Consider the following 15,992-nt stretch of genomic DNA (forward strand, 5'->3'; position numbering starts at 1 on the left):
GGTTGAGACTGCCATTGCTAAAGCCCAAGAGTGAACTTTATGGAAGAGGGAGAGTTTGAACTTTGGTTTCCCCACTCCTAGTCCCTTGCTACACTACACCACATTGCTCTCCTAACACTTGAAAAGAGTGTTCTGGGTCTTGGCTCTGGTTCAAATTACAGCATCTTAAAAAGCAGAGACATCACCTTGCCAACAAAGGTCCGTATAGTTAAATCTATGGTTTTCCCAGTAGTGATGTATGGAAGTGAGAGCTGGACCATAAAGAAGGCTGATCGCCGAAGAATTGATGCTTTTGAATTATGGTGCTGGAGGAGACTCTTGAGAGTCCCATGGACTGCAAGAAGATCAAACCTATCCATTCTGAAGGAAATCAGCCCTGAGAGCTCACTGGAAGGACAGATCGTGAAGCTGAGGCTCCAATACTTTGGCCACCTCATGAGAAGAGAAGACTCCCTGGAAAAGACCCTGATGTTGGGAAAGATGGAGGGCAGAAGGAGAAGGGGATGACAGAGGACGAGATGGTTGGACAGTGTTCTCAAAACTACAAACATGAGTTTGACCAAAGTGAGGGAGGCAGTGGAAGACAGGAGTGCCTGGCGTGCTCTGGCTCATGGGGTCATGAAGAGTCGGACACGACTAAACAACAACAACAACAGAATCAATGCATGGAGGGTAGGGCTGGATGATTGGTTCTATCCTCCATTTATTTGCTTATTCCATTTTATGTATATCTTGCTTTTCAGCCAAGCTTTGCCGTCGAAACAGCTCACAACAATTCAGCAAAAAGATGTTAGACATGACAGGTGCAGGGACTTCCCTATAGGGGAGGGACCAGGACTGTGGCTACTGGCAACGCTTCCCAATACTGATGTCCAGTGGCTATGCTTAATGGAAAAATATCCTACAGGTGTGCAGGTGAACATTAATGCTTCCAGAGAGGTGTGGCCAGCAGGCACATTTGCTCTTATTAGGTTTGGGATTAGCTGCTATTCTCCATGCATTAAGATGTCTTGATGTATCTATAAAAGGCTCCAAAATAATCATCCAAACTCGTATGGCCATATCACCAACACGTCGTTGAAAAGGTAGACAGGCTCTGAAAGATTTGAGTTTTGCTATGAATCGCCTGCATTTTTAATTAAAAGCTAAAGGCTGAATTTCAGCTGGCTAAAGTTCTTTTGTTAAGGCTCAATGTGTTTTACAAGCAAAAGCTATCTAGTCACCATTAAGTTCTATGGAGCCTGCTAGTCCCAGGAAACTATGCATAAGGTTGCAGTCATGCTGATCCTAATAAACTGGGTATTGTGCTATTTACTACTATTCTTTTGTGTGGGTGTGTGATAATGGATCAACACAGCTGCCTGAATTTTTGGGCTCTCCTTTGGGGGCTGTCAGAATGGATGCCTTCATGTCAATATTTACCACTACACCTTTGCTACAAGGATGCATTACAGTTACTGTACAGTATTTCTGGAGGTCCTTCTCATCTCTGCTAGTAGGCTGGGTGTCATGAGGGTTTTATCTGACTATATTCACCAAAAGGGTAGACAGGCCAGCTGGAACAAAGGCCTGCAGCATTCAGCAATATATTGGCTTGCCTTGCTGAAAACAAAGCTTTTGTTTGTGACTTTGCACTGTGTGGAGGCCAAGAACTCCAGTGGCAGAAAAGAGTGTGGAGAGATTAGCTGTTTCAATTTAAAAACAGAACGGGAATACTTATGGGAGGAGGGAAAAACCCCACCCCCTCCTTGGAAAAGAAATATTTCACAGGAATAGCTCAAAACACACTGAAATGCACTCACCAGCCTCCGAGGTCCCTGGCCCTGTGGATAGATTCAAAGCAAAGGGTTTTAATTGCTAGCATTTGGAAGACACAGACAATAAACAGGATCAAATGAGCACTTCGGGGACCACCGCTTCTTACTTTAATCAGCCTTTTTGGAACAATTGGCATGTTCCACTTGATAGTAAATAATGAATTTATCAACGACAACAGAGCTGGAATAAGAGTGTTTAGTTAATTTCTGCTATTGGCTGTGCCTGGTGACTGTGTCTGAGGCTCTGTACACATTACCAGCTTAAAACACAGCTAGGTTGGTATTTTTCTCAGTTTGGATCGAGTGTTGTCTGGAAGGGAGGGGGCACAGTACAGTATTTCATAATAAATGATAGGATAGACACATTGTGACCAACATTGTGTAGGTATAGATTGTGGCTAAGACTGTGTGTGCACCCCTTAACAAGCTAGCACAGGATACTGAGTAAAGGGGAATGTGTACACAGCCTTGTTCAGAAGATTTGGGATGACAAAAGGAGACTAATTGGGACTTCAAGCCTGGAATGCTGTCCTAGTTAGGAGGGTGTAGGGAGGACAGCAGAGCCAATGCTGAAGCTCAAAGTAGAGTTTTGACTCAGTAACTGTGGAAGCTTAACATGGTCACATTCCGTATTGTTTCTGTTCCCCTACAGTTTGGTTTCTGCTAAAAACCTATCTTACTTGTCTCGCTATACTCTATGGCTGAAACTTATGTAATCAGTTACCTAATTCATTGCAATGCATTTCAGTAGAAGAGAAATGTTTTTTTTAAAAAAAAATGCAGAAAATAACTTTGCAGACTAAAACAGCAACACTCGCAAACACAACTCGTATTCACTTGTGTGATTTCTGTTCCTGGTATGTTGGATGAACATGCAGATTGTGGGAATTTCTGCTCCCATTTTTGTTTCCGGTATAATTTTCTGACAGCCTTGTGCTCTATCATTGTACTATGGCCCATCCTCTTGCAAATCATTTGACTGAAAGGTGGAGTAGAAATCTTCAGAATAAATACATCCATTGGCCAGGGTTAAGGGTTGCTAGGCTGTGTGGGTTTCAGTTTGGGGTATGTGATGTTTTTGTATTTTTGGCATGTGTGTTTTATTACAATCTCAGCCACCATGAAGATCATTGTTGAAAGGTGGAATGTATGTCTTACCATTAAAGAAAAATCAGTGTTTTTGAACTAAGAGGGGCTTCCTAATTTGAACAGGGCAAAGACTATTGGTCTAACAAGCCTTTGCTGGATCCATTGTTGTTGTTTTTTTATAAATATTTATTAAAGGTTTTAAACAGTACAACAATTCAACAAACACCATTCCAATCAATAAACCAAAAAGAAAATAAAAAAGCATACAAAACATACAAACAAGCAAAAAGAAAGAAAAAATAAAGCATAAAAAAGACATACAAAAAGATTCAATTTCTCAGATGCTATTTCCATAACCCTCTTTCTTGACTCCCTCACATCTCCCTTTTCTGTGTTCCCATTTAGAAATCCTTATTCAGCAATACTTCACCTTCTTTCAAATCTTATTATATATTATATATTTCAGCTATTATGTCTCCAATTTTTCCCCTTTTTTATCAGTTCTTTAAGCTTGACATAATATTGTTCAAGTTTTACCTCTGTTCTTATAAACCAATTTTGCAAATTCCTTTCAAATATGTCACTAATGCCACATTGTCTTTATATCCTGCATCATTCTAACATTCATACAATTTACAATACTTTTGCAGATAGTCCTTAAATTTCTTCCAGTCCTCTTCCACTATCTCTTCTCCCAGGTCTCGGATTCTGCCAGTCATTTCTGCCAATTCCATGTAGTCTATCAGTTGCGTCTGCCATTCTTCCAGAGTGGGCAAATCTTCTGTCTTCCAGTGCTTTGCGATAAGTATTCTTGCTGCTGTTGTCGCATACATAAAGAAAGTTCTATCCTTCTTTGGCACCATTTGGCCGACAATGCCCAAAAGGAAAGCCTCTGGTTTCTTAAGGAAGGTATATTTAAATACCTTTTTTAGTTCATTATAGATCATTTCCCAGAAGGCCTTAACTTTTGGGCACGTCCACCAAAGGTGAAAGAATGTTCCTTCAGTCTCTTTACATTTCCAAAACTTATTGTCTGGCAAATGGTTTTTTTTTGCAAGCTTGACTGGGGTCATGTACCACCTGTATATCATTTTCATAATATTTTCTTTCAAGGCATTGCATGCTGTGAATTTCACACCGGTGGTCCATAACCGTTCCCAGTCAGCAAACATAATATTGTAGCCAATGTCCTGTGCCCATTTTATCATAGCTGATTTAACCGTTTCATCCTGAGTGTTCCATTTTAACTGCAAGTTATACATTTTTGAAAGTACCTTAGTTTTTGGTTCTAACAGCTCTGTTTCTAGCCTCGATTTTTCCACCTGGAAGCCTGTTTTTTTGTCCATATTAAAGGCCTCCCTGATCTGAGCATAATGTAACCAGTCTCGCACTTTATCCTTTAATTTCTCAAAACTCTGCAATCTCCATGTGTCTCCATCCTTTTCTACTATTTCCCAATATTTTGGCCAGTTGGCCTCCATATTGAGTCTTTTCTGAGCCTTAGCTTCCATTGGTGACAGCCACCTTGGGGTCTTACTTTCTAGTAAATCCTTATATCTTGTCCAGACATTAAACACTGCCTTCCTGACAATATGGTTCTTGAAAGCTTTATGAGCTTTAACCTTGTCGTACCACAAATTGCTGGATCCATTGTTGGGAAGCTATCCTGCCTGCAAATGTCACAGCCTCTCCAGAAATCTTCCCTCCAGCCTGCCAACTGATGCGACTCCTTGGGGCAGATTTGCCAGCTAATAGCCAAAGCCCAGGAAGCTACATAGAACTGCTGCCACAAGGAGCACAATCTCACAGAGTACCTTTTCAAGGCCAGGGCATGCAAATGGCTCCCAGCATTCCCCTCTGTCGCCTGCCAGAACGTGCATTTCAGAGAGTTGTGGGTACAGCGTGGCATGTGTCAGGCTCCCAAGGAACTGTGGGAGTGAGGCTGTAGACAGTGATCTGGAATTCTGAGCCACCTCCTTGTTCTAAGAAACTCTGAAAACAAATCAGGCTTTTGCTGCGATATTATCTTCGCAAATTTGGGAATATTGGTCATGTGTTGTTGTTTTTTAAGGCATGGTCAGCTAATCCCTTGAAACCGAGGATGTAAGGCTCACAAAACTGGAAAACATCAGGTCTGACCAAAAGAGAAGAAAAGGGGGAGGGGGGGAACCAACACCCCACAACAACACACAGAGGCTCTGTCTATTGAAAGAGGACTTGGCAGAGTTCAGTGGTGGCAGAACAACTCCAAGCGGTACTAAGGGACGTGCCCAGAGTGGACAAATCATGCTAATTGTGTGCGAGAAGGACCTAAAACCAAACCCAAAATGAAGAGAGAAAGAGAAGTCTTGTCCAGAGTTCTCAGCGTGTCGGGTTTTGTGCACGTAGCTTTCCTTCTTATAATCAACTACACAGGTAGGAGAGCAGCACTCTTGAAATCCTTTGGGGGAAAGGGCTGTGCGGTTTGGCGGATGCTCTTGTGAGGGGATGAGGGTTTGGTTCAGAGGTGCTGAATGCCCAGGCACAGAGGTGAGAGTCAGTCAAGTGACAGCCCTGAACACCTTTTTGTTGCCTCACATAACAGGGTCTCTGGCACTGGGGGAACTATTTCTTCCCTTGCATTTCAGTGTCGTGAGAAAAGACTTCATCAAAGCATTCTTTACAGAGGAGATTACTGAACTGTGCATCTCTAAAATTGGGGCAGCACTTTGAACCATGTGCCCTCTGAATTGGATGACTTTTATTTTTTTAAACAACAACAATAACTTTGCTGTGGCATGTTTGTGGCAGAGAGAACCCTGTTCCAACAGTTCTTCTCTGAAAAATACTGTAATGCTCAGACAAAATGTCATAGAGAGCCTATTCTTTGAACTCTCCATCCTCAATTTTAGCTTAGGCTAAATATATTGTGTGGGCTCAGAAAGCAAATTGTGTCTTTGTGGTTTTTTAAAAATGTTTTTCCAGATATGCTGTGGACCTTATTTAACTTCCATTTATGTAAAAACAACAACAACAAAATCAGCAGAACTGGTGTGATGTATGGAGGATCCATGCCATACATTTAAATGCATATTTCAAGCACATGACTTCCAAATAATCTTGGGAACTGTACTTTCCCCCCTACCGAGCAACAATTCCCAGTACCCTTAGCCAGCTACAATTCCAGCATTCTTTGAAGGAAGTCATGTATTTTAAATGTGCATACTTTAAATGTATGGTGTGGATCTTGCCGTAGTGACAAAGAGACTGTAGCTTCAAACTAGGAAGTCCTCAGTTCGAAATTCAGCACTGCTATGAACTCAGCAGGTGATTCGCTCAGTTTTACTCCTCTCCCCCATATCTGCAATTCAGGGGAAATAACTGACTTGCCTTTTGAGGTTATTGGAAGGAAATATGTGTCAATTGTTTTACAACCTCTCAATCAGTAAATAAATGCCTTGATAATGTGTTAATTTCCATTAGCCTGATCCTAAACATACGGGGCCTATTTCAATAAGTTAGTTCTGATATCATAGAATTGGAGAGTTGGAAGGAACCATGGGGGTCCTTTAGTCCAACCCCCTGCAATGCAGGAATCTTTTGACCATTTCATTAAGTTAGTTCTGTTGTTGTTACCATTGAAAACCATGGAGTGGGACTTAGCTGTGTTACTGTCGTAACAATGCAAGCCTATGCATGTTTACATTCAAGTAAGGGGCACGGGTGGCGCTGCGGGTTAGGACTTGCCAATCAGAAGGTCGGTGGTTCGAATCCCCGTGACGGGGTGAGCTCCCGTTGCTCGGTCCCTTCTCCTGCCAACCTAGCAGTTCGAAAGCACGTCAAAGTGCAAATAGATAAATAGGTACCGCTCCAGCGGGAAGGTAAACAGAGTTTCATGCGCTGCTCTGGTTCGCCAGAAGCGGCTTAGTCATGCTGGCCACATGACCCAGAAGCTGTACGCTGGCTCCCTCATCCAATAAAGCGAGATGAGCGCCGCAACCCCAGAGTCGGCCACGACTGGACCTAATGGTCAGGGGTCCCTTTACCTTTACCTTTAAGGGGCACACAGAAATGGAACCTTAGTTTCCATTTATTCCACTGTGACTTCAGCTGCAATCCTATACCATTGTACTTGAGTGTAAGGCTTATTGAACTCCTTTAGATCTGCTTCTGACTCAGCATGTATAGTATTATATTGTTAGTTGTGACCTCTTGCTAGCTTACGCCCAGAATGTAATATGTCCTGTTCACACTGTTAAGTGATGGGGTGCCTGCATGCCTTCCTGTTGTGCAGTGGTTGAAATACACATTTCAGCTGTATGGAACTGAATGAAGCCGTGTTTCTTCCAAGTGATGTGCTCAGAACTTGAATGTATATGAAGCTTACATGTAGATAGGGATTGCACATCCCTAAACGACTACATAAAATCTATTGCACACCTCCAGTAGAGTTAGGGAGGTTCCTCTCAGGTTGCCATTGCCATGATTATGATTTAGGAAGCTGTCCTGTTGTTTTCACTGCTGCTTGTGCCATGGGCTCTTGTACTAGACCATTGGTTAATGCATACTGTACTTCATGTGGACTGTATCCTCCCATTATATCTGCTTGAATGGGAGCCAGATCTAAATGCGTGTATGAGGTGCTGATGGGTTTTGAATTTTGTCCCTAATTCTCACACAGATTGTCTAATTGTATGTTTTGTGACTAGTGAAACACTAGCCTTCTTGTTTTGTTACTGGATCAATGTTCCTATTATACATAGAACTTTGTAATTCTTCAGCTAGCATGGCTTGAGTGCAAAAAACAGAGAGAAAGTGACTTGAAACAATGCAAAAACAACAACAACCAGATCTGTGATACCAGAAGCATATGTCACTTAAGAGGTAGGGAATGACTCATTTTGCAGTTACGTAAAACAACAAACAACAACCACCTACAAAACCACCACTGCAATTCTACTCAGCAGCAAATTGTGGTATATTCAGCAGGGTTCACTCTCTAACAGGGATGAGCAACCTATGGCCCTCCAGATGTTGTTGGACTACAAATCCCATAATACATGATCATTGGCCATTCTGGATGGGACTGAAGAGAGTTGGAGTCCCACAATATCTGGAGGGCCACAGGTTTCCCATCCATACCTGACCTAGTAAATGCATTTAATCTTGTAGCTATAGGCAGCCTGGGCAGGAATGCTCATTGGACACAGTGCAACTTCCTTCCAAATGAATGTGCACCGGAGTTTGCAGTGACGTAGCTTGAAACTTCCCATGCAACATGGCTTTCCCCATCTTATCTTCTTTACAAATATCTGCTTTCCCCACAAAATGTTGTTATGAACCTATGTCTTAATATACCGTATTTTTCACTCTATAAGACACACTTTTTCACTCCTAAAAAGTAAGGGGAAATGTGTGTGCGTCTTATGGAGCGAATGCAGGCTGCACAGCTATCACGGTTATCCCAGAAGCCAGAACAGCAAGAGGGATCGCTGCTTTTGCTGCGCAGCGATCCCTCTTGCTGTTCTGACTTCACTTCGCTGGAGAGGCACTACGCAGAGAGGGAGAGCTGTGCAGCGCCCCTTCAGCGAAGCGGGAGGAGAAACGGAGCCCCTTCCATTTCTCCTCCCGCTTTGCTGGAGAGCCGCTGCACAGATTCAGAATATTTTTTTTTTCTTGTTTTCCTCCTCTAAAACTAGGTGTATCTTATGGTTGGGTGCATCTTATAGAGCGAAAAATGTGGTAATTGGAGTGATATAAATGGTAATGTATTCATTTTACAAAAAAAACACCTTGTGGTTTAACTTGTTCTTTTAAGGGCTTTCCATATTCACTCAAAATGTTAAGGCATTGCAACAGTTAAGGGTGATAACAGATGTGTTATGCAGGCAATATTGTTAACCTGTGATTAGTCCCAGTTTCACTACCCGCTTGGAGGTGGATGTCTCTTAGTGGTAGAGGTGTGGACCTAAGTTCCAGATTTGTCTGTTCACTGGAATAGATATATAGAGTCTATACAAATGAAGCTACTATGTATTTCAAGCTCCATAAATATCCTTTCCCCATCCCCTCCCCAAAGTCTTTCGTGTATTCAAAAGCTGCCCATCAGAAATTAGTTTCCCTTCCCTCATTCCAATCAAATGATTTTTAATCATCTCCTGTGATTATTTTCCACCATCTCCTTTCACACATTACTTCTAAACATCTTGGGCTACCAGGACTGTAAACCCTTTAAAACTTAGGCCTGATTTGTGATCATTTTCATATCCCTCTCATCTCCTCATCCGATAAGGTCCTTTTTTTTATTCCTACCATAGCCCCACTGTGATTTTTCCAACCTACATCCATTTGAAATCCCACTAGCTAACACTGGCTACAAAGATGTTACACAACACTTGAGCAATGGCACATATTAGATGCCCCTCTTGAGCTAACACAACAAACAGTTTCCTAAAATATGCAATATAAACAAAGATATTTCCTAAAAAACCACCCTAGTGAAGACTATGAAAGAAAAACACACATCATCTGTCAACTTTCAGAAGTCACCTAACTCATTCAAATATACTTTCCTTTCCATTCTATCCAAATTCGGCATTGAGCGTGCTCAAACCTAACTCTTTTACAAAGCCAAGTTCCATAGAATTTTGTACGGTTGGAAGGGATCCCAAGGGTCACCTGGTCCAACTTGCATCAAATCAGTCTGTTGGACCATTTTCAGACTACGAGCCAGAAGTGGAGAACCTCTGACTCATGGGCCAAACTGTGCCGGAGAGGCAGTTCTCTCCAAACCATGCCCACCTGTCCCACAGGTATAGGGATGGGTACAGCCGTGGCTTCAAAGCAACAAATGGAAGCTTAAAGTGAGCACTCAGTTGCTCCTTTGCTTGGAGCAAGGTGCCCTCTCACCACCCATCAACTGGAGAGGGGGTGCCTTGCTCAGAAGTGGATTCCATTGAAATCACTGCTAAATTAGAGGTTACACTGAAATTGCTGCTCAAACCTCTGGACTGCTCCCGAATAAGGCGTGCCCTGGGCAGTGAGGGCATACCTTGCTCTGGGAGCATTTTGCCAGCATTGGTTGGATGAAGGAGAATTCCCTCATGCAGATGATGCATGCCAAAATCAGATTTATTTTCCCTCCACTCCACAATTTGGGCTTTGGCCTTCAGTGCCAAAAACACCTCCCTCTTATATAAACCATAGAACAGGCTTCCTCAACCTTGGCCCTCCAGATGCTTTTGGCCTACAACTCCCATGATCCCTAGCTAGCAGGACCGGTGGTCAGGGATGATCATCTGGGGGGCCAAGGTTGAGGAAGCCTGCCACATAAGTGGGGACCACCCCCCCCCCAGCAGAAGCCCCGGTTTGGCCCAACAAGGCCATTTTCCTCATACCACGGCCACCTGCCACATGACGGACATCATATATGATGTCAGGTGTGGAACAGATAAGGAAGTGGCTATAAAGGACCCACTGGCAGCTTCAAATGAGCTCCTAATTGTTCCTTTGCTAGCGGGGCTCGCTGATACCACCTGTCAACAAGCCCTACTTGGGTCACCTGCAGCAGTGACGGCTGCAGGGGTTTTTAATCAGCACTGGTCACCTTCAAAGCTATTCTTTCCTTGGATTCAAGGTGCACATGGAAACAGAATTCAAAACACCTTGTTGTACCAGTTACAGCATATTGGCAGTTACAGAAAGCCCTTTTGAACAATGTCAGGTGTGTAGGTCTGCCCACCTGTCAAAGGTGGCCCATGGGGAGTTGGGGAATTAATTCACTACCCCTGCCATCCCGGCTCCCACCATAGTTCCTCATTATACCAGTAAGATGAGATTGAGTGCTACAATTGTGGCCTTATAATAAATATATTATAAGGGAATATATTATCCAGGGAAACAGAGAGAGTATGATGAAATCCACATATTGCTCAGAGCCTGGGAAAATGTCCCCATTTTCCACCCACTCATTTAATTTACCTTTGAAGGTGCTCCTCTTAGAACTATGTAACACTTGTGCTATTTGCCCCCCTCGCTGCTTAAGACTGTATGCATCCCCCCCCCCGACCTTCATCAGTTGTGCTGCAAGCATACTTGGAACACTGTGTCCCTGGCTTTGAAGCTGGACAAAGCTGAATGAAGAAGTGTTTCTCTAGAGCACGCAAGACTTTCATGCCTGCTTTGATCTGAAAGTGGCTCTAAATGCACACTTACTCAGGGGGCCGTGTTACATCGTTCAGAATCCCTAAGCAGATGGCGCTTCTGTACAGAACAGTTGAGAAATCTGCAGGTTGATTGCAACATAACCATCACATTGTGGTGGTGTGTCCATTTACATGTTGTGCGGTGTTGCGACATGGGCGAGGCAGTTTGCTAGCATGTATGCAGTATAAAATGCAGTCATCATATACATCCTGATCTGAAAGCTGGTATCATGTTCGTTTTTACACCGAAGTGCGATTTGTGCAGGAATTTTGTAGTATGTCAAGCAGCCTATGCAATACAACAACAACAACAACAACAACAACAACAACAACAACAACTTTCCTTCGCAGCTCTTCCTGTGAATACCAAACAGCATCTGAGAGCTGGTTCTGCTATTACTTTTATCCATGCAGGGACTAGCAAGTTTGACTTGAGACTGGGAGATGTGGGTTCAAGTCCTACCAGTCCTATTTTTCTAGAGGTACCAGAACTCACTATGAACACCTCCCTCGTCCTCTTAGAATGGCAGTGGCACCCACCAGAGAGGTGCTGGAACTGAGTTCCTGTGAGTTCCCCCTGAAAACACACACACCTGAATAATACCATTACCCATTGTTTGGCCTTGGGCAATCTGAAATGAGTGACGAACCTTCAACCTTACAAATCTTGTTGAACTCCAATTCCCATCAGTCCCAGCTGGCATAGAGTACATACCATTTTAATCCGCTCTCTTTAAAAAACCACCCTCTTTCCCATAATAAAATAATCTGGTTGAACTCTGTCTACTGTGCTGGTTCCCTAGTTGTCAGGAATCCTTTTTCTTCTAGAATCAAAGGGAGGTGTAACCTGACCTCTGCCACCAGGCAGGACACTGAGAGGTTGCATCCCTTACTTTGCAGGAAGATCGTCAGGACACAGAGGAGACCAACTTGACCCCATTCATTAGCTGCTGAAGGACCAGCTTCTCTAATATTTGTTTTCCCATTCTCTCCTCATTTCATCCCTCCCTCTCTTGCCTATCATATTGCAAGCTGGCAGACAGAGACTGTCATAGCTTTTAAATATGTGCAGTACTTAGAATTTTTAAAGGTAAAGGGACCCCTGACCATTAGGTCCAGTTGTGGGGTTGTGGGGTTGCGGTGCTCATCTCGCTTTATTGGCCAAGGGAGCCAGCATATAGCTTCTGGGTCATGTGCATGACTAAGCCGCTTCTGGTGAACCAGAGCAGCGCACGGAAACGTCGTTTACCTTCCTGCCTGAGTGGTACCTATTTATCTACTTGCACTTTGATGTGCTTTCAAACTGCTAGGTTGGTAGGAGCAGGGACCGAGCAATGGGAGCTCACCCCGTTGCGGGGATTCGAACCACCAACTTTCTGATCGGCAAGTCCTAGGCTCTGTGGTTTAATCCACAGCGCCACCCGTGTCCCACTTAGAACTTTTAGGTGCTATATAAATGTTAAATCGTAATAGGCTAAGTCATGCCATTCAACCCAGTGTGAATTAATTCATAATTGCAACTTATTTTTCCTAATTTGATTCGCAAACATATTGCAGATTTCAACTCACGCTCAATAGTCCCCACTTCAATATTCCTTTCAAACTTGTTTGATAACTGCAGATGGACGCCTTTGTTTCAGGACTTGTCAATCAGTCAATCATTTCCCTTTTCTAAGCTCTGCTATATGCTGTTTTCCAAAACCAGTTTATGACATGTTCTGCCTTCCAGAGCTTATTGTTACCTAGGTAACGCCTGGCCATTTGCTATTCAAGGTGCTAGCCTTGCTTGTTCGTTCCCATGAAGTCATGAATAGGTGCGGCTGGATGCGTTATGGCTGCCACTCAGTATTAAGAACCCTTGGACCCGCGGTAAAGACATATGCAATGGAATGCCTCCTTGCTGAATAGAGCCATTCATCCACTGGGGTGGCAGTTCGTTGCACACAGATTTGGAAAACAGACATTTGCCATCATCTAATTTGCAGCTCATGGATTATATTTATGGAGGGCATTTGGTGGAAGAGTTAAGGCTGGGAAATGATAAGGCAAGACTCCAATTTGACTGCACATGCATTTTAAGAACTGTGGGGCTGTGCTTCTGGTGCAATTATTTAATCAGCCTAGAAAACAAATTCTGGCCTTCAGCCAGATGGCTTCCAGGGTGTTTCATGATGATTGACAGTCATTAAGTCCAGGCAAGAAAAGGAATACAGCAAAACAAGTCAATCTTAATACACCTTAGGTGGTGACTGGAGAGAGACTTTTTAGTGGTTGCAACCCTACCTTACAGAACTCTCTTTCTTGGAAAGCTTGCCTGATGCCTACAAAGGCACCCAGAGGTTGATATATCTGGGACTTTAAAATGCACTCATAACTGGAGAAATAGGACTTCCGGAGGCGGCGCAAAACAGCAATGGCGGTCCTCTTCGCGCTGTGAAGGGGAGCTCCGCAGAAACGGGTCGTCCGCTACGGCAAACTTTGGAGGGACACTGTTTAAAGCGTTCATCCTAATTTGCTTGCACAAAGCTTACTCAGTGGCTAGAATTGAGGGGTCAGCAAACTTTTTCAGCAGGGGGCCGGTCTAGTGTCCCTCAGACCTTGTGGGCGGGGCGGACTATATTTTGAAAAAATAATAATGAACGAATTCCTATGTCCCACAAATAACCCAGAGATACATTTTAAATAAAAGGACACATTCTACTCATGTAAAAACACCAGGCAGGCCCCACAAATAACCCAGAGATGCATTTTAAATAAAAGGACACATTCTACTCATGTAAAAACACACTGATTCCCGGAGCCTCCGCTGTCCGGATTTAGAAGGCGATTGGGATGTATCTGGCCCCCGGGCCTTTGTTTGCCTACCCATGGGCTAGCTTTTGCCCAGTCTTTGCTTATGGGGCACTTGTATGAGTCTGAGCATTCATCCTGATTTGCTTTCAGAGTGCCTAGGTGTCTTTACAGATTATTTTTCCCAGTTCTTAATTCAGTTCTCCACATGTCTTCAGCAATTTTTGAATTTTTAAAAAAAATCTCCTGAAGATTCTGCAGCATTTTAGTACACGTTTCTCTGAATAAACACTGTTTTGTGTGCAGTTGACTAATGTTCAGATTTTTTGCAAGCAATTTGTCATGCTATAATGCATTTTGTGTTATTTCCACTTACATATTGAATGTTATGCACACTTTCCCCTAATATATGCATTTTTGTAAAAATAAAAATAAAAAATATTTTTTGGTAAAAAAATATTTTATAAACATTAGTTTTTGGGGAGTAAGTCCTACTGATTTTGTTAGTTAGTTAGTTTTCAATACCTGAAGGAACTCCTCCTTCTGGATGCCAAGATCCTTGGATGAGGCCCCAGAGGATGAGGCACCTGCTCACAACAAGCAAGATGAGGGCCTTTCCCTTGTGGTGTCCAGCATATGGAACTGCCTTTTCCAAAATAAGGCAAGCACCAACACTGATGTGCTTTCTATGTTTGCCAAAGACTCATTAGTTCACCTAGGCATTTGTAGGTTGTTAATACTGTATCTGGGTAGTTTATCCAGCTGCTGTTCTGTGAATATACTGATACATGGTGGCTAACAGATTGAGACTGAATCCTGACAAGACAGAAGTACTGTTTTGGGGGGACAGGAGGCGGGCGGGTGTTGAGGACTCCCTGGTCCTGAATGGGGTAACTGTGCCCCTGAAGGACCAGGTGTGCAGCCTGGGAGTCATTTTGGACTCACAGCTGTCCATGGAGGTGCAAGTTAATTCTGTGTCCAGGGCAGCTGTCTACCAGCTCCATCTGGTACACAGGCTGAGAACCTACTGGCCTGTAGACTGTCTCGCCAGAGTGGTGCATGCTCTAGTTATCTCCTGCTTGGACTACTGCAATGTGCTCTATGTGGGGCTACCTTTGAAGGTGATCCAGAAACTACAACTAATCCAGAATACGGCAGCTGGACTGGTGACTGGGAGCGGCCGCCGAGACTATATAACACCGATCTTGAAAGATCTACACTAGCTCCCAGTACATTTCCGAGCACAATTCAGAGTGTTGGTGCTGGCATTTAAAGCCTTAAACAGCCTCAGTCCAGTATACCTGAGGGAGCGTCACCACCCCCATCGTTCTGCCCGGACACTGAGGTCTAGTGCCGAGGGCCTTCTGGCAGTTCCCTCACTGCAAGAAGCCAAGTTACAGGGAACCAGGCAGAGGGCCTTCTCGGTAGTGGCATCTGCCCTGTGGAACACCCTCCTACTAGATGTCAAAGAGAAAAACAACTACCAGACTTTTAGAAGACATCTGAAGGCAGCCTTGTTTAGGGAAGCTTTTAATGTTTCATGGACTATTATATTTTAATATTCGGTTGGAAGCCGCCCAGAGTGGCTGGGGAAACCCAGCCAGATGGGTGGGGTATAAATTTATTATTATTATTATTATTATTATTATTATTATTATTATTATTATTATTATTATACTATTATCCAGCAAATTGTACAGGCTCATAGGCTAGCTGTCAAAGAGAAAAACAACTACCAGACTTTAAGAAGGCATCTGAAGGCAGCCCTGTTCAGGGAAGCTTTTAATGTTTAATAGGTTTTTGTATTTTAATATTCGATTGGAAGCCGCCCAGAGTGGCTGGGGAAACCCAGCCAGATGGGCGGGGTATCAATAAATTACTACTATTATTATTATTATTATTATTATTATTATTATTATTATTATTATTATTATTATTATTACACTTCCTTGCCAAGGGTGCAAGGGACCCTAGGTAGGGTGGGTCCGCCCCTTCCTCCTCACAGAGTTCTTCATCAGGTATCAACCTGGAGGGTGGATCCTCACCATTGAATTCAGGCATTGCCATTCAAATTGTGTGCGTGCACCGCATCATGTGATCGATTATGTGGGGT

At 43.4% G+C, this 15,992-nt stretch overlaps 1 protein-coding gene across 1 annotated transcript in view; it reads left to right on the forward strand.

Moving 5' to 3' along the window:
• The first annotated feature begins 5,115 nt into the window (after positions 1–5,115).
• Positions 5,116–15,992, forward strand: part of HEPACAM (hepatic and glial cell adhesion molecule) — a 38,674-nt gene continuing 27,797 nt past the window's right edge. The window contains exon 1 of the mRNA XM_081171767.1: positions 5,116–5,321. Within this exon, the coding sequence (XP_081027893.1) occupies positions 5,234–5,321 (88 nt within the window). The 5' untranslated portion in view covers positions 5,116–5,233. The remainder of the gene's footprint in view (positions 5,322–15,992) is intronic.

This window comes from Podarcis bocagei, assembly GCF_964188305.1.
Source record: "Podarcis bocagei genome assembly, chromosome: 15".
NCBI classification, from domain to species: domain Eukaryota; kingdom Metazoa; phylum Chordata; class Lepidosauria; order Squamata; family Lacertidae; genus Podarcis; species Podarcis bocagei.